Below are 19,216 nucleotides of genomic sequence, written 5' to 3'. Positions count from 1 at the left end.
CCGAGCCAGTCTCCAGATCTCAACCCCATAGAAAATCTTTGGAGGGAGTTGAAAGTCCGTGTTGCCCAGCAACAGCCCCAAAACATCACTGCTCTAGAGGAGATCTGCATGGAGGAATGGGCCAAAATACCAGCAACAGTGTGTGAAAACCTTGTGAAGACTTACAGAAAACGTTTGACCTCTGTCATTGCCAACAAAGGGTATATAACAAAGTATTGAGATAAACTTTTGTTATTGACCACATACTTATTTTCCACCATAATTTGCAAATAAATTCATTAAAAATCCTACAATGTGATTTTCTGGATTTTTTTTCTTCTCATTTTGTCTGTCATAGTTAGACATAAAATTGCACGTCTAAGACCTTCCTCAGCAAAAACGTCACAATTAATGACATATTTCTTGAGTTCTTAAATTAATTCTGACTATTTTGAAGAAGTGGTTATGGCGTCTCAAGCTGAACAAACAATACTATTGATGCTTTTTTTCATATTTTTCAAGCTACGTTCCTTTAAAGGTGTATGCGAGCACACTCCTTCTATTCGCATAGCTGAGTTCGGCTAGGCGCCAGTGGAAGGCTTAAGTGGGGTCCTGGCCTTGTGAGTCCTGGCTGGCTGCAGATGAGACCTGAGGTGAAGTGAGGCGCATCTTCCTCCACGTCCTCGCGCTCCCCCATCTTCCATGGTGTGCTCTGGGACGTGTGTGTGTGTGTGTGAGTGTGAGTGAGTGAGAGTGCGCACTAGTCTCTAAGGGGGTAAGCACTGGTAAACCCCTAAAGCAGTGAGTATCTCTCTGTGTGTCTCCAGGGGGCAGCTCGTCATTGAGCTTTCCTGCTGTCTTACCAGGGGCGGACTGGCCAAGGTTAGTCAGTCAATTGAAGCCTCAGTAGTTGGATGAGAACAGGGGTCCCGCTTCATACTGTCCCTTATTCTCTGTGAGACCCTCCAAAGTGTCTCTCCTCCCTAATTGGGAACACATATGCCAAGATGTACGGGTGTACCCTTGACCCCTGTTTGAAGAGGGGCGAGGGGGGGGCTCCCTATGTCTCTTGGAGGGAAGCTACTGTCCCACAAGAAAGTCTCTTCATGTAGCCTCCATACTGAAGTACTGAACCTCCTTATAGTACCTCCCTTGGCCCTCCCCCTCTCTCCACATCCCTGCTCTACCATTTAATTTACTCCTCAGATTTGTTGGGGAGGGCTGGCGTGGCGGAAGTGTGGGCTCTGTGTCTGCACCTCACAAGGGAACGCCGCATGGAAATCCAATCAGAACGGGAGAGCGGGACAGGACACTCCATCCCGACTGGACTTGTACTTATGTGGCGGGAAACACACAGGCAGTGGAGCCAGTCCTGGGAACTACAGTGGTTATTGTGTGTATGGTGTGTGTGTGTCTATGCGTGTGTGAGACTGAGCATGGTTAGTGGCACGAATGCCATCAGTGTGCAGGGGAGCTCACTGTGGTTCTTGCTTCTCTCTCTCTCTCTCTCTCTCTCTCTCTCTCTCTCTCTCTCTCTCTCTCTCTCTCTCTCTCTGTGTGCTATTGAACTGTGGAGAAGTCCCAGAGCGAAATGGGAACCAATTCCCTGGGGAACGCATTATTATTGCAACGCATGTTGCAGTTGAAAGAGGGAAGCTCTGTTGGGAGGCAATAGTTGATTTTTGTCATTTGTAGCCTCTGAAGTGGTCATTGGAACACAGACTGAGTTTACAGCCCTGAAATCATGGGTTTTCACTTCAGACAATAACAGGGAATTTATTTTAGGAAGCTGTAAGCCACAGCCCTATTAGTTCATATGCATAAATCACATGTGATGCTTTGAAACCCTTTTATGGTGTACCTCAGTGCTGTGTCTGTGAATGAGATACTGTGTTCACCACTCAACTGCATAGGAATACATGGAACGCCTAAGTAACTAACCGCATTACAGTATAGCAGGCGGAAGTCCGTTTTTACTATTAAAAACATTTTTTACTATCCCTGTGTGGCCTCTTCATGTCAAGCCCTGTTTGTTATGCTAGCTGAGTTACATGTTAACATCCCACAGTCAGTAAATCCCCATAAAGGCAGGGGAATATTTTTAAAATCTAGAAAACTGTAACTGTATATAGTTGGTCAGCTTTTCCTGTCGGTACATCATTTTTTTGTGTTTAGCCTCAATTATTTAGACAACTCAAAGTAAGATATGTTTACATCCAGACTTTGCAATATGAAACCCAATACTATGCGTCTATGTTAATGAAGACGGTTAAGATTCATTTGACATAGCATACTAGTGGGTGTGGAGGGATACGAGATGCTTCAAAACTCATCCTGCGCTCAACTATCTCTCCTGTTCAGTTGAATCCCTAGGTTTGACTGTTGCATGTCTCAGCGAGGTCTGACCAATGATCTGATTTACAGTATGTGCGTGTGGCTCTAACCTGTATCTCTGCCCTGTGTGTGTTTGATAGTGGAGGACGATAGAGAGCTGTCGCCACACAGACGGCACCACAAGGAGTTCAAGTTCAACCTGTCCCAGATCCCAGAGGGAGAGGCTGTCACCGCCTCCGAGTTCCGCCTCTACAAGGAGTGTGTGAGCCGGACCTTCCGCAACGAGACCCTCCTGCTCAACGTCTACCAAGTGGTACAGGAGCACCCCAACAGGTAGCACAGCCACACCAATAACCCCTGCATTCACTCACAGTCCAGGCTTTAGAATATGTCAATCTGGTGAGAATATGATCATATATTCAATCCCTTTTCACAGTCAAATAGCTTGGTGCTTGCTAGTGTTATATGAATGGGTTTATATCAGGGTTATCTTGTTGTCAGTTGTACTGTTTGAAAGTGCTGCAGCGATGAGATGTTATCACATATATTTGAGGTATGACTCCGAAAAAGAGGGAAACGAGGCGGTCTTCTGGTCAGACTACGGAGACGGGCACGTCGTGCCCCACTTCTTAGCATTCTTCTTGCCAATGTCCAGTCTCTTGACAACAAGGTTGATGAAATCCGAGCAAGGGTAGCATTCCAGAGGGACATCAGAGACTGTAACATTCTGTGCTTCACGGAAACATGGCTCACTGGAGAGACGCTATCCGAAGCGGTGCAGCCAACGGGTTTCTCCACGCATCGCCCCGACAGAAACAAACACCTTTCTGGTAAGAAGAGGGGTGGGGGTGTATGCCTTATGGCTAACGAGGCATGGTGCGATGAAAGAAACATACAGGAACTCAAATCCTTCTGTTCACCTGATTTAGAATTCCTCACAATCAAATGTAGACCGCATTATCTACCAAGAGAATTCTCTTAGATTATAATCACAGCCGTATATATCCCCCCCAAGCAGACACATCGATGGCTCTGAACGAACTTTATTTAACTCTTTGCAAACTGGAAACCATTTATCCGGAGGCTGCATTCATTGTTGCTGGGGATTTTAACAAGGCTAATCTGAAAACAAGACTCCCTAAATTTTATCAGCATATCGATTGCGCAACCAGGGGCGGAAAAACCTTGGATCACTGTTACTCTAACTTCCGCGACGCATATAAGGCCCTGCCCCGCCCCCATTTTGGAAAAGCTGACCACGACTCCATTTTGCTGATACCTGCCTACAGACAAAAGCTAAAAAAAGAAGCTCCCACGCTGAGGTCTGTCCAACGCTGGTCCGACCAAGCTGACTCCACACTCCAAGACTGCTTCCATCACGTGGACTGGGACATGTTTCGTATTGCGTCAGATAACAACATTGACGAATACGCTGATTCGGTGTGCGAGTTCATTAGAACGTGTGTTGAAGATGTCGTTCCCATAGCAACGATTAAAACATTCCCTAACCAGAAACCGTGGATTGATGGCAGCATTCGCGTGAAACTGAAAGCGCGAACCACTGCTTTCAATCAGGGCAAGGTGTCTGGTAACATGACTGAATACAAACAGTGCAGCTATTCCCTCCGTAAGGCTATCAAACAAGCTAAGCGTCAGTACAGAGACAAAGTAGAATCTCAATTCAACGGCTCAGACACAAGAGGCATGTGGCAGGGTCTACAGTCAATCACGGACTACAGGAAGAAATCCAGCTCAGTCACGGACCAGGATGTCTTGCTCCCAGGCAGACTAAATAACTTTTTTGCCCGCTTTGAGGACAACACAGTGCCACTGACACGGCCTGCAACGGAAACATGCGGTCTCTCCTTCACTGCAGCCGAGGTGAGTAAAACATTTAAACGTGTTAACCCTCGCAAAGCTGCAGGCCCAGACGGCATCCCCAGCCGCGCCCTCAGAGCATGCGCAGACCAGCTGGCTGGTGTGTTTACGGACATATTCAATCAATCCCTATACCAGTCTGCTGTTCCCACATGCTTCAAGAGGGCCACCATTGTTCCTGTTCCCAAGAAAGCTAAGGTAACTGAGCTAAACGACTACCGCCCCGTAGCACTCACTTCCGTCATCATGAAGTGCTTTGAGAGACTAGTCAAGGACCATATCACCTCCACCCTACCTGACACCCTAGACCCACTCCAATTTGCTTACCGCTCAAATAGGTCCACAGACGATGCAATCTCAACCACACTGCACACTGCCCTAACCCATCTGGACAAGAGGAATACCTATGTGAGAATGCTGTTCATCGACTACAGCTCGGCATTCAACAATAGTACCATCCAAGCTCGTCATCAAGCTCGAGACCCTGGGTCTCGATCCCGCCCTGTGCAACTGGGTACTGGACTTCCTGACGGGCCGCCCCCAGGTGGTGAGGGTAGGTAACAACATCTCCTCCCCGCTGATCCTCAACACTGGGGCCCCACAAGGGTGCGTTCTGAGCCCTCTCCTGTACTCCCTGTTCACCCACGACTGCGTGGCCACGCACGCCTCCAACTCAATCATCAAGTTTGCGGACGACACAACAGTGGTAGGCTTGATTACCAACAACGACGAGACGGCCTACAGGGAGGAGGTGAGGGCCCTCGGAGTGTGGTGTCAGGAAAATAACCTCACACTCAACGTCAACAAAACTAAGGAGATGATTGTGGACTTCAGGAAACAGCAGCACCCCCCTATCCACATCGATGGAACAGTAGTGGAGAGAGTAGCAAGTTTTAAGTTCCTCGGCATACACATCGCAGACAAACTGAATTGGTCCACTCACACATGACAGCATCGTGAAGAAGGCGCAGCAGCGCCTCTTCAACCTCAGGAAGCTGAAGAAATTCGGCTTGTCACCAAAAGCACTCACAAACTTCTACAGATGCACAATCGAGAGCATTCTGGCGGGCTGTATCACCGCCTGGTACGGCAACTGCTCCGCCCTCAACCGTAAGGCTCTCCAGAGGGTAGTGAGGTCTGCACAACGCATCACCGGGGGCAAACTACCTGCCCTCCAGGACACCTACACCACCCGATGTTACAGGAAGGCCATAAAGATCATCAAGGACATCAACCACCCGAGCCACTGCCTGTTCACCCCGCTATCATCCAGAAGGCGAGGTCAGTACAGGTGCATCAAAGCTGGGACCGAGAGACTGAAAAACAGCTTCTATCTCAAGGCCATCAGACTGTTAAACAGCCACCACTAACATTGAGTGGCTGCTGCCAACACACTGACACTGACTCAACTCCAGCCACTTTAATAATGGGAATTGATGGGAAATGATGTAAATATATCACTAGCCACTTTAAACAATGCTACCTTATATAATGTTACTTACCCTACATTATTCATCTCATATGCATACGTATATACTGTACTCTATATCATCGACTGCATCCTTATGTAATACATGTATCACTAGCCACTTTAACTATGCCACTTTGTTTACATACTCATCTCATATGTACATACTGTACTCGATACCATCTACTGTATCTTGCCTATGCTGCTCTGTACCATCACTCATTCATATATCCTTATGTACATATTCTTTATCCCCTTACACTGTGTATAAGACAATAGTTTAGGAATTGTTAGTTAGATTACTTGTTGGTTATTACTGCATTGTCGGAACTAGAAGCACAAGCATTTCGCTACACTCGCATTAACATCTGCTAACCATGTGTATGTGACAAATGAAATTTGATTTGATTTGATTTGGGTATAATAGTATAGTATTTGTAAGGGCTGCTGAGTGAAAATCCTCCATAAAACACAGGCAGACCGCTATGGAATCCTCTCTCTAGTCCCCATCTGGTTGTGCTTCCAATTAGCTGTCTAACACTGGGATGACATGAACAATACAATACCAGACCCTAAGACTAAGTGAACACTGAGATATGATGTGAGACCATCCCATTCCCAACCTCCTGCTATGCCGTCCTCCTAGTCAATCCTGAGCTTGTCCAGATGAGGGGGAAAGTATACTGTATGCAAAGGGAGGACTTAGCTACATGCACTTCTCCAGCCATTGATTACATGTTAGTGTAGCGTAGGCAGCATCCTCTCCCGGCCTGGGAATTGATAGGGTGTTGGTGAATTTAGTCCAGGCTCCTCTCTCTGTCGCTGTGGGAGACAGACTTCCAGCTCTGGTTTTCTGCCATGTATTTTTTGTAGAATGAGGCATGACCACAACGCCTTACCGAAATAGCCTGACTTTAGTAGAGTCCAAAAAAGAGTAGCAAGGCCAAACATTTACATTGTGGCTGCTGGGAGAGACGTCCCACGCAGAGACAACGGCCAATGAGACAGCTGGAGGCTATATACTTTTTTAAACAGTGACCAATAGGAGACAATGTAAGATTATGCAGTTGTTCATTGAGACACTTTTCAAAAGCCACAAAAAGTTGCATAATATGTCCCAAAATGCTTGTCCCATGGCTTTGTAAGATGGGGGTCTGTCCTCTGTTTTCCTCCTCATGTGTAGTGATGTAGTTGTATTATTACATTTGCCATATACGTTTCTGGTCGTCTACAAGTCTACAAGTCCTCAATTCGATTACAGTTGTAAAGACAGTTGCTCTTTTTGCATTTCTGCTGGATTCTTCTTTTCCTCATAGCGTTTCTATGTCTATCATGAGGTACTTGTTTGCCACATTCCTTTATCTTTACAATAGACAGTTTGTGCTCTGCTGCCGACATTTTTATCAAAATGTTTTGATATTTCGGAGATTAAAGGGGCCAATATCTCCAATTACTGTATTACTGTAGGACAAGGTTTTACCTTGAAGCGAATTATATAGTTTGGTTCGTGGGCTCTCCGAGAAACTCGCTTTGTGCTTGCAAATTATAAATACTTGTGTGGCTTGCAGAACACATTTGCTGACAAACAGATTCATTTGCAAGTTGTTAAAGTCTTGGAAGTTATAATTGCTCTGATTATAGCTCCTAATCTTTAATAAGCAGATGGGGTAGTGAAAGCTTGCAAGTAGGGCTGAACAGAGGTGCAACTGCATATCATTGCCAAAATACATTCTCTGAAGTTTCATAAAAAGCCACAAGATAAGCAAAAAATATAAATCCTTACGTAAGGATTCATTTGCAACAGTAATGTCTCTGGTAGTTGTTGTTAAAGTCATGCAGGCGGTCTACAAACTCTGGGGCTTTCCGCTCCTCCTCCCTTGTTCACAGTTAAAAAGGCTTCTGTTATGACACTCAGCAATAATGATAGGCTGTAGAATTATACTACAGTATTCACTTCATTGGGGTGGTTTGTTTGGCAGTACGCAAGGAATGCGAGGTCTTGCAGATAATGTGTTGATTGCAAAGAATGTGGCCTTAGTCAGTTAAAAAAATGTCAGGTTAACATGCACTGGTATGTGTTTGTTTCCTTACTAAATAACATTACTACGTAGTTTCATATTCTCTCTCAACAACACCCAATATGTCAGTGCACATTTAGCATGGTGTTCTTGAGAACTGTGACGTAATTATTTTGTTTACAAGTCTTGTCACCAGTCTAAAGCTGAATGTATGTTAGAACAGTACAAGCCGTCTAAACAACAGGCCGATATGGTGCGTTTTTAACTGCATTCATTTGACAGGGCCAGTAAAGGAGATTTATTGGAACCAAAAAACACAAAACGTTGACATATGACCTTATTATTCCAGTTCATTTAAGCAGTCAATAAGAGGCTTTACAATAGGGCTTTAGTGCCACGCCCCCTGCTGCTCCCAGATGGACCCCCTGCCAGTCCACAGGCTTTAAAATGGCTGCCTCGATCAGAATGAGTCAGCACTGACCCTCCGGACCCACGCTGTGCCAAACGTGTGAACTACCTGAGGGGGGCATTGGGAATGGCCTCATATGGAAGCCCTCAGAAACACTCTCATTAATGAGCAATAACGAGGGGCTGCCGATGCATGACTGCAGGGGCATTCCCGGAACACCTGGGAGTTTGTGGGGCTTTGATGTGTGGCCTGGGGAACGCCCGGCGGACCTGCACTGTGTCTTTACAGTAATAGGGATGGGGACAGACCTCTTTTCTCTCCTTCTTCTTCTCTCTCTCTTTCATTGGGTTGTTGTTGTCTTTTGCACCTGAGACCTAGCTACAGTTATACAGTGGGGCAGGGGATGGTGGTGGGGGGATGTTACGAAGTAGAGGAATGTTATACAATGTAAAACAAAAATGTCCTATGTGGCTCAGTTGGTAGAACATGCACACAATACTGTAAGTCGCTTTGGTTAATATAATATTATATATTATTACAAAGTCAAGTCAAGTGTCCCATAGACTCTTGATGTGCAGAAGTTAATGTCAATCAGAAGCATGTCAAAAATGTATTTAACATATTTTATTTAACCAGGAAGTCCCATTGAGGTCAGAAGGCATCTTACTCATGTTTACAGTATAGGAATTAGCTATCCTAGTGTATAGTGCCAAAATCCCTGAATGGAAGCTGTAAGAACACATGAAAGTCATACTGACATGATACAGTATCTGTTATGGTAGTGTACCAGTCTTTGATGTACATTTGTATACTTCTCTGAAGATGGGAAAGCTGCTAGCTGCCCCTCAGTCATGGCTCCTTGTTGTGAACCGTGTCCCCAGGGAAGCAGACCTGTTCCTGCTGGAGTCTCGCAGGCTGTGGGCGGCCGAGGAGGGCTGGCTGGAGTTTGACATCACGGCCACCAGTAACCTGTGGGTGATGAGTCCCCACAACAACATGGGCCTCCAGATCCGAGTGGAGACCAGCAGTGGTGAGCACAATGCTAAATTAGAAACATATGCTAACGGCTAACATTAGAAACATATGCTAACAGCTAGCATTGGCTAACTAACTTTAGAATTTTCATCATCAAATGTAAACAGTAGTGGGAAATAATAGTGTTTTTTTATGTGTCACAATGCTGAAATTAAAAGATTGATATCTTTGCAAATCAAATACATTTATTTGACACAAAACATCCATCAAAGGAAAAATACTGACATTTGTCACAAGTATATCAGTAGAGTGTATGGTACTCTTCCAGGTAGACTACGCTCAGTAAACTGTAGCCCATTCAGTATGTCCAAGTGATTGATGGCTGGCCTCTCTGGAAAACAGGGCGGAGCATTAGCTCCAAGGAGGCGGGGCTAGTTGGGCGTGACGGAGCGCTGGAGAAGCAGCCCTTCATGGTGGCCTTCTTCAAAGTCAGCGAGGTGCACATCCGCACCGCCCGCTCCACCAACAAGAACCGCAACAAGAACCGCAACCGCCCCACACAGCCCCAGGAAGGAGGCTCCAGGGGCCCAAGCCCTGCAGGTGGGTCCATAGTTTGACTAACTCCCACTTAAACCCTCAAACGATTGTGCTGAGTACCGACACAAACTGTACTGTGCTGGCTTGGATTTATTTTTTCTACATTGTCATTTCCAGCGTTGTTCCAGCAATTATGGTGGATGCGCTACCAGGCTAGTTCATTACAGCTCAGTAGTGTGACATGTATATGTGAGGAATGGGTATTGCTTTGTTTTACTTGTTTGCTCAATTCAGTATGTGGAAAGTTTCTTTCGATTTGTACATATTATTCACTATTGGAACATCAATCATAAAGTCAGCTGGGGACTTTAACAAATCAAATATGAGGAAAATGCTACTGAAATTCTATCAACACATTGCCTGTATTACTCGTGCTTCAAAAACATCATTGTTAATGTCCCTTCTGGGATGGATACAAGGCCCTTCCCCGTCCCCCTTCAGCAAATCAGATCACAACTCCATTCTGCTCCTCCCTTCCCATAGGCAGAAACTCAAACAGCAAGCACCCGTGCTAAGGTCTATTCAGCAATGGTCTGACCATGCTTCAAGATTGTTTTGTTCACGCGGACAGGGATATGTTCCGGGTTGCCTCTGAGAATAACATTGAAGTACAGTTGAAGTCGGAAGTTTACATACACTTAGGTTGGAGTCATTAAAACTAATTTTTCAACCACTCCACACATTTCTTGTTAACAAACTATAGTTTGTTATGACACTACTTTGTGCATGACACAAGTAATTTTTCCAACAATTGTTCACAGACAGATTATTTCACTTATAATTCACTGTATCACAATTCCAGTGGGTCAGAAGGTTACATACACTAAGTTGACTGTGCCTTTAAACAGCTTGGAAAATTCCAGAAAATTATGTCATGGCTTTAGAAGCTTCTGATAGGCTAATTGACATCATTTGAGTCAATTGGAGGTGTACCTGTGCATATATTTCAAGGCCGACCTTGACATCATGTGAAAACCAAAAGAAATCAGCCAAAACCTCAGAAAAAAATGTAGACCTCCACAAGTCTGGTTCATCCTCCAAATGCCTGAAGGTACCACGCTCATTTGTACAAACAATAGTACGCAAGTATAAACACCATGGGACCACGCAGCTGTCATACCGCTCAGGAAGGTGACACATTCTGTCTCCTAGAGATCAATGTACTTTGGTGCGAAAAGTGCAAATCAGTCTCAGAACAACAGCAAAAGACCGTGTGAAGATGCTGGAGGAAACAGGTACAAATGTATCTATATCCACAGAAAAACAAGTCCTATATCGACATAACCTGAAAGGCCGCTCAGCAAGGAAGAAGCCACTGTTCCAAAACCGACATAAAAAACCCAGACTACGGTTTGCAACTGCACATGGGGACAAAGATCGTACTTTTTGGAGAAATGTCCTCTCGTCTGATGAAACAAAATGAGAACTGTTTGGCCATAATGACCATTGTTATGCTTGGAGGAAAAAGGGGGAGGCTTGCAAGCCGAATAACACCATCCCACCGTGAAGCATGGGAGTGGCAGCATCATGTTGTGGGGGTGCTTTGCTGCAGGAGGGAGTGGTGCACTTCACAAAATAGAGTGGCATCATGAGGCAGGAAAATGATGTGGATATATTGAAGCAACATCTCAGGACATCAGTCAGGAAGTTTAAGCTTGGTCACAAATGAGTCTTCCAAATGGACAATGACCCCAAGCATACTTCCAAAGTTGTGGCAAAATGGCTTAAGGACAATAAAGTCAAGGTATTGGAGTGACCATCACAAAGCCCTGACCTCAATCCCACAGAACATTTGTGGGCAGAACTGAAAAAGCGTGTGCGAGCAAGGCCTAGAAACCTGACACCAGCTCTGTCAGGAGGAATGGGCCAAAATTCACCCAACTTATTGTGGGAAGCTTGTGGAAGGCTACCCGATACGCTTGACCCAAGTTAAACAATTTAAAGGCAATGCTACCAAATACGAATTGAGTGCATGTAAACTTCTGACCCACTGGGAATGTGATGAAATAAATAAAAGCTGAAATAAATCATTCTCTCTACTATTATTCTGACATGCCACATTCTTAAATAAAGTGGTGATCTTAACTGACCTAAGGCAGGGACTTGTTACTTGGATTAAATGTCAGGAATTGTGGAAAAACTGAGTTTAAATGTATTTGGCTAAGGTGTATGTAAACTTCCGACTTCAACTGTATACACTGACACGGTGACTGAGTTCATCAGGAAGTGAATAGGTAATATTGTTCCCACTGTGACTTTTAAAACCTACCCAAACCAAAAACCGTGGATAGATGGCAGCATTCGTGCAAAACTGAAAGTGCGAACCACTGCATTTAACCACGGCAAGTTGACTGGGAATATGGTTGAATACAGTGCAGTTATGCACTCCATAAGGCAATCAAACAGGGAAAACGTCAGCACAGAGACAAAGTGGGGTCGCAGTTCCAACGCTCAGACACGAGACGAATGTGGCATCCCAAGCTGTCCTCAAAGCATGTGCAGACCAGCTGGCTGGAGTGTTTACGGACATATTAAATCTCTCCCTATCCCAGTCTGCTGTCTCCACTTGCTTCAAGATGTCCACCATTGTTCCTGTACCCAAGAATGGAAAGGCAACTGAACTAAATGACTATCACCCCATAGCACTCACTTCAGTTATCATGAAGTGCTTTAAGAGGCTAGTTAAAGATCATATCACCTCCACCTTACCTGACACCCTAGAGCCACTTCAATTTGCATACAACTCCAATAGATCCACAGACGATGCAATCGCCTTCAACTGTGCACTGACCTATCCCATCTGGACAAGAGGAATATCTATATAAGAATGCTATTCATTGACTACAGCTCAGCATTCAACACCATAGTACCCTCCAAGATCATTATCAAACATGGGGCCCTCTGTCAGAACCCCGCACAGTGAAACTGGGTCCTGGACTTCCTGAAGGGCCGTCCCCAGGTGGTGAAGGTAGGAAACAACACCTCAACTATGCTGATCCTCAACACAGGGGCCCCACAAGGGTGTGTACTCATCCCCCTCCTGTACTCCCTGTTCACGTATGACTGCGTGGCCAGGCACGCCTCCAACTCAATCATCAAGTTTGCAGACAACACAACAGTAGTAGACCTGATTACCAACAATGACGAGACAGCCTACAGGAAGGAGGCGAGGGCCCTGACGGAGTCTACAAAACGAAGGAGCTGATTGTGGACTTCTTGGATACAACAGAGGGAGCATGGCCCCATCCACATTGACGCGGCTGCAGTGGAGGAGGTGAAAAGCTTCAAGTTCCTCAGCGTACACACCACTGACAATCTAAAATGGTCCACCCAAACAGACCGTTTGATGAGTAAGTCGCAACAGCGCCTCTTCAACCTCAGGAGGCTGAAGAAATTTGGCTTGGCCCCTAAGACCCTCACAAACTTTTACTGATGCACCATTGAGAGCATCCTGTTGGGCTGTATCGCCGCCTGGTACGGAAACTGCACAGCCCGCAACCGCAGGGCTCTCCAGAGGGTGGTTCGGTCTGCCCAATGCATCACCGTGGGCACACTGCCTGCCCTCCAGGACACCTATGGCACCCGATGTCACAGGAAGGCCAAACAGATCATCGACCACCCGAGCCACGGCCTGTTCACCCGCTATCATCCAGAATGTGCGGTCAGTACAGGTGCATCAAAGCTGCTATCTCAAGGCCATCAGACTGTTAAATAGCTGTCACTAGCCTGCTACCGCACCGTTACTCAACCCTACACCTTAGAGACTGCTGCCCTATGTACATAGACATGGAATCGCTTGTCACTTTAATAATGGAACACTGGTGACTTTAATAATGTTTACATACTAATTTCATATGTCTATACTGTATTTTAGTCAAGGCAATCCTATTAAACTATTGTTGTATATATTCTATTCCACAGATATACTAAATATTCTATCCACATACTCTCTAGAATGTCTATACATCCCATCATACATATATACAGTGCATTCAGAAAGTATTCAGACCCCTTACCTTTTTCCACATTTTGCTACTTTACAGCCTTATTCTAAAATGTATTAAATAAATATTTTTCCTCATTAATCTACACACAATACTCCATAATGTCAAAGCGAAAACAGATTTTTGATTTTTTTTGGCAAATTTATTACAAATATAAAACAGAAATACCTTATTTACAAACTAAGTATTCAAACCCTTTGCTTTGAGACTCGAAATTGAGCTCAGGTGCATCCTGCTTCCAATGAGATCATCCTTGAGATGTTTCTACAACTTGATTCTACAACCTGTTGTAAATTACATTGATTGGATATGATTTGGAAAGGCACACACCTGTCTATATAAGGTCCCACAGTTGACAGTGCATGTCAGAGTAAAAACAAAGCCATGAGGTTGATGGAATTGTCCGTAGAGCTCCGAGACAGGATTGTGTCGAGGCACAGATCTATCGAAGGGTACCAAAACATTTTGGCAGCATTGAATGTTCCCATGAACACAGTGGCCTCCATCAATTTTGGAACGACCAAGACTCTTCCTAGAGCTGGCCGCCCAGCCAAACTGAGCGATCGGGGGAGAAGGACCTTGGTCAGGGAGGTGACCAAGAACCTGATGGTCACTCTGACAGAGCTCCAGTGTTCCTCTTTGGAGATGGGAGACACTTCTGGAACAGGGGTGGGCAACTCCAGGTCTGATTTGTGTCAGACTTTGTCTCCTTTCCTAGAAAAAACAGCTGATTAATCAAATGGCATTCTAAACTGAAGATCATGATCAGGTGATTATTGGAGTCAGGTGTGTTAGCTGGTGCTGGGGCAAAACGTTGTCACCAATCAGGCCTTCGAGGACTGGAAATGCCCACCCCTGTTCTAGAAGGACAACCATCTCTGCAGCACTCCACCAGTCAGGCTTTTATGGTAGAGTGGCCAGTCCGAAGCCCCTCCTCAGTAAAAAGCATATAACAGCCCACTTGGACTTTGCCAAAAGGCACCTAAAGAACTCTGACCATGAGAAACAAGATTCTCTGGTTTGATGAAACCAAGATTGAACTCTTTGGCCTGAATGCCAAGTGTCACATCTGGAGGAAACCTGGCACCATCCCTATGGTGAAGCATGGTGGTAGAAGTATCATGCTGTGTGGATGTTTTTCAGCGGCAGGGACTGGGAGACTAGTCAGGATCGAGGGAAATATGAACGGAGTACAGACAGATCCTGCAACAGAGTGCTCAGGACCTCAGACTGGGGCGATGGTTAATCTTCCAACAGGACAACGACCCTAAGTACACAGCCAGCACAATGGACAAGTCTCTGAATGTCCTTGAGCGGCCCAGCCAGGGACCGGACTTGAACCCGATCTAACATTTCTGGACTAATATCTGCCTGATCCCAGCGCTAATTTGACAGTTGAGGCCCAGGCTAATACTAAGCCCTTATGGCTAGGGTCACGGGGTCAGCTACTCAGCTTCGTAACCGTCAACGTTACAATAGTAGCTCAAGTGATTTTCCTCACCACCTCAGTTTCACGTCATCTGTTTTGATGGCGATACCATCCAAAGGTTAGAGGTGTTGTTGGATGATGTTTATTGCAGTTCTACAGTTTTGTTTTCCTTTTCTGGAACACATCATAGTTCATCTTTATTTAAACAGGATAGTCCACTAAACAGTTATCATTGTTATCATGGGAGTCTGAAGTTATTAGTTTGTGGTTCCATCTCTGTAATTCATCACACCAATCATTCTGGAAAGAATCTGCTTTGCTGTAGAGTCTAGAGTTCTAGACATTACATTATGGCCATGCTATTCTCAGTAGTGCGGTGTCCATCATATAGAAACCCTCAGAACAAAGCAGGACAGAGGAAAACGGAACAGAACAGGCTCCCAGAACGGAACAGAACAGGCTCCCAGAACGGAACAGAACAGGCTCCCAGAATGGAACAGAACAGACTCCCAGACCAGTCTGCTGGTGCTCAAGCTAATGAGGACAGTCTGTTGAACCAACGTGTCCTGAAGGATTGGACTTTATGTAACCCAAAACATCAATCCCTCGGCCTCGCCACTTGGGATGTCTGGAGCGTAAATATTTAGATCCCGCGCAGGAAGTTGCGAGTCCCTTGCAACAGCAAGTGGCGATGATCAGGCAGACTAGTGAGGCATATGGTTCCAATACCGCATCACTCACTCACTTCACAGGCTCTGAGGAAGAGAGGAAGGATGGATGGATAAAGGGAGCATCCTTCTTCTGTGCTGCTCTGAGGGAGAAACAAATAGGGACAGTGCCTCATTGTTTAGCATCTGATGGGACAGTTTCCGATTCATATTAACAAATCAATGTAGCTACACACCAGAATAATAGTATGCTTAATGCTTAAGAACACAACAGCCACGTCATGAGCTCTGTTCCAACATCCACACTAGCATGCCACTTAAAATACATGCTCAATATATTGCTTCATTCTAAGTGGTATGCTAGTATGGATATTGGCAAATAGCCATGGGCTCATCATGTAGGTGTCTTGGTGTTAGTTAGCCTACGATAACACAAGCAGAAAACCCTATCCGACAAATGAAATCACACCTACATACTGAGTTCCTTTGAGAGGGGAAGTTTGTACAGTAACTGTACGCTTGGAAATGAAAGAGAGAGAGAGAGAGAGAAAAAAGAACAGTACGACACCTTTAAAGGTAATTTGGGGTTTGGGGCGGTAATGGAAGCCGGGCTTGGCCCTTTAACGACCATCCAGGAGGAGTTTCACTGCAGCCTAGCCGGTCGTGGCCCCAGACCTGTCCCAGACCTGTCATTACCCAGGCCAGTCATTAGCCGCTCGCTAAAAGACTGACCAAGTTAACAGTATTGCTTAAAGAATTCTAATAACACGGCGCTGTCCAGCTGTGTGTTTTCATCTCTGCCTCTCATCCTCCAGTCTCCCTTTGTTTACTGTTGGTGTAATTAGACATTGGCGAGCTCTGCAGAGGGTTTAATAACCTCCCTGATGAAAGACAGGAAGAAAGATAAACTTCAGTGGAAGAGGGAGGGAGGGAGGGAGAAAAAACCCGGCATGGACACAGATAGACAACAGTCACATTCTCTTTTAAGTCTTCATGTGAGTTTGAAGAAGCTAGCCCCTTCTCTCGCTCTCTCTTCAGGAAAACCCTGTTCTTTTGGGAACACCGCGGCCTATTAGCCCATCGTTCCATCACCGCCTCTCGACAGGCACAGCTTGTGTAATTGCTACTGTAAAAAGGGTCCGTTTTGAAAATGGCCTGTTTTTTGTTTTTTTGTTGAGAAAGTTTCGGGAATAAACCATGGAATTACTGTGTTCAGTTCTGGAGATTGAGGCTTTTGGTGGAAGGAACCCATTTAATGTTGTACATGCGTCACTCCCCCCCGGCAACAGTGTAGTGATCATTTTGTAATTGGCTCCATTGACTTCTATATTTTTGGAATGACAAGGGATAAATGTTATTTATTGACTTTTCCCTTGTCAGCACCTTTAGCTCAACTGTTTTAAGGCCCTTTTTGAATTGTCGTCTATGGTAATAAGGAAGCCAGGTTTTTCAGGTTAGAAGTGTATGAAAGCCCCTTGGGATCCATGCTCAGTGGTAACTGTGGTGGATTTACATTTTACAGGCAGGAAGGGGAGAGGTGGTTTATGGGTACCAAAACTCTGGCCTTTACACTCACTCAATGAAAGTCAACAGTAAATATCAGCTTGACTGTAAATACGGATGGTTATAAAGACAGAGGTGCAAGGAAACAAGGTGTATGTGTATTCCTGCCTGTTAGAGTGTCTGTGTGTGTGCCTGCATGCACGTATACACATACACAAAGTATGTTTCAGAGCATGGTGTATTTATTTACTTTATTGTGTGTATTCAACCTTCAGAAGAACTTTTCCACCTGGTCACCCAAGTCCTCTGTTTCCTTTAGTCCTTTCAGACATTGTCCTGTTACATGTCAAACTGTACCAGGGTGCTTGTTAAAGCAGCTGCCCAGGGCAGGGGGGGGGGTTCAGTGACATGGTCCCGTGACACGGTCCCCACCCTGTGATTTGGCTGGGAGCTGAATGTCTGGGCCGTAAAACAGGGCCATCGGGGCCTGTGTGTGTGGAGGCAGGTAGCTAGGTCACACCATGCCATGTGAGAGGAACACTAGCCCCAGGGGACAGGGGTTAAGTACCCTTTCGAAACCGGCTCCAGGACCTCAGTGAGAGGCAGATTTATCTCTGTAAATATTTACCTTGCAGAGGCACAGCCGAGGTGGCGGGGAACCCAGACTGGCCCGGGGGCTGACGGGTTAGGCAGGCAGGCTGACCCAGAGGCTATGGCCGCCCTGCACTGCATTAGGACAGATACTGTAGCTACACCCCTCCTCTATCGCCCCCATAGCTACACAAACCATCAGTAGACACCCAGCGAACACGCACACGCACGCATGCACACACACACACAGGAAAGAACACGGGAAACACCTGAGTGTCTCTGACGGTAACAGCCAGGATGACCTCTCAACCCTGACCTTATGACCAGATGCCACATTTTCTGTTTTCCAACCTCGGCATGAGTTAACCCCCGAGTCAGGTGACTGCTGCACTTATGTTGAAGTGTTTCCTGTTCCAATGGGAAGCGAGTGGCGGGTATTTTTAATTACCGTGTTTCAGGGCAACTCTCTCTCTCTCTCTCTCTCTCTCTCTCTCTCTCTCTCTCTCTCTCTCTCTCTCTCTCTCTCTCTCTCTCTCTCTCTCTCTCTCTCTCTCTCTCTTCTCTCTCTCTTTGCTCGCCTTGGGAGCAGGCACACTTGTCTGGGCTTGTTATGGTTATGTGAATTCAATCTAATTAGTAATTACATCATGTCATTACGGTTATGAATCCCCCCCAAAAAATGTGTTTGTTTTTTTGTTTTAGTTTTTTGTTGAATTTCATCCTTTTTTCTCCCCAATTTCGTGGTATCCAATTGTTTAGTAGCTACTTTCTTGTCTCATCGCTACAACTCCCGTACGGGCTCGGGAGAGACGAAGGTTGTAAGTCATGCGTCCTCCGATACACAAACCAACCAAGCCGCACTGCTTCTTAACACAGCACGCATCCAACCCGGAAGCCAGCCGCACCAATGTGTCGGAGGAAACACCGTGCACCTGGCAACCTTGGTTAGCTTGCACTGCGCCCGGCCCGCCACAGGAGTCGCTGGTGCGCGACGAGACAAGGATATCCCTACCGACCAAGCCCTCCCTAACCCGGACGATGCTAGGCCAATTGTGCGTCCCCCCACGGACCTCCCGGTCGCGGCCGGTTGCGACAGAGCCTGGGCGCAAACCCAGAATCTCTGGTGGCACAGCTGGCACTGCAGTACAGCGCCCTTAACCACTGCGCCACCCGGGAGGTCTATGAATCCAAATTATGGCTCTCTAATAACAGCGGCTGAGTGGGTTGGCTGAAAACAAAACAAATAAAAGCGTTCATTTTGGCAGCCTGGTAGGAGCCTGCACTGTGTAGATTGCTCGCTTGCATTGATAAATCGGAGAGTGGAGCCACTTGGTCATAACACAGTACAGTAAGGGCCATGAGT

At 45.8% G+C, this 19,216-nt stretch overlaps 1 protein-coding gene across 1 annotated transcript in view; it reads left to right on the top strand.

The window, feature by feature from the left end:
• bmp6 (bone morphogenetic protein 6) overlaps window positions 1-19,216 on the top strand; it is a 39,723-nt gene that overhangs the window by 16,831 nt on the left and 3,676 nt on the right. The window contains exons 2-4 of the mRNA XM_064941532.1: window positions 2,454-2,646; window positions 8,968-9,116; window positions 9,464-9,661. Of these exons, the coding sequence (XP_064797604.1) occupies window positions 2,454-2,646; window positions 8,968-9,116; window positions 9,464-9,661 (540 nt within the window). The remainder of the gene's footprint in view (window positions 1-2,453; window positions 2,647-8,967; window positions 9,117-9,463; window positions 9,662-19,216) is intronic.

This window comes from Oncorhynchus masou, chromosome 28 (assembly GCF_036934945.1).
Source record: "Oncorhynchus masou masou isolate Uvic2021 chromosome 28, UVic_Omas_1.1, whole genome shotgun sequence".
Taxonomy (NCBI): Eukaryota; Metazoa; Chordata; class Actinopteri; order Salmoniformes; family Salmonidae; genus Oncorhynchus; species Oncorhynchus masou.
Note: the sequence above shows the minus strand (reverse complement) of the source record. Positions and strands in the feature narration are given on the sequence as shown.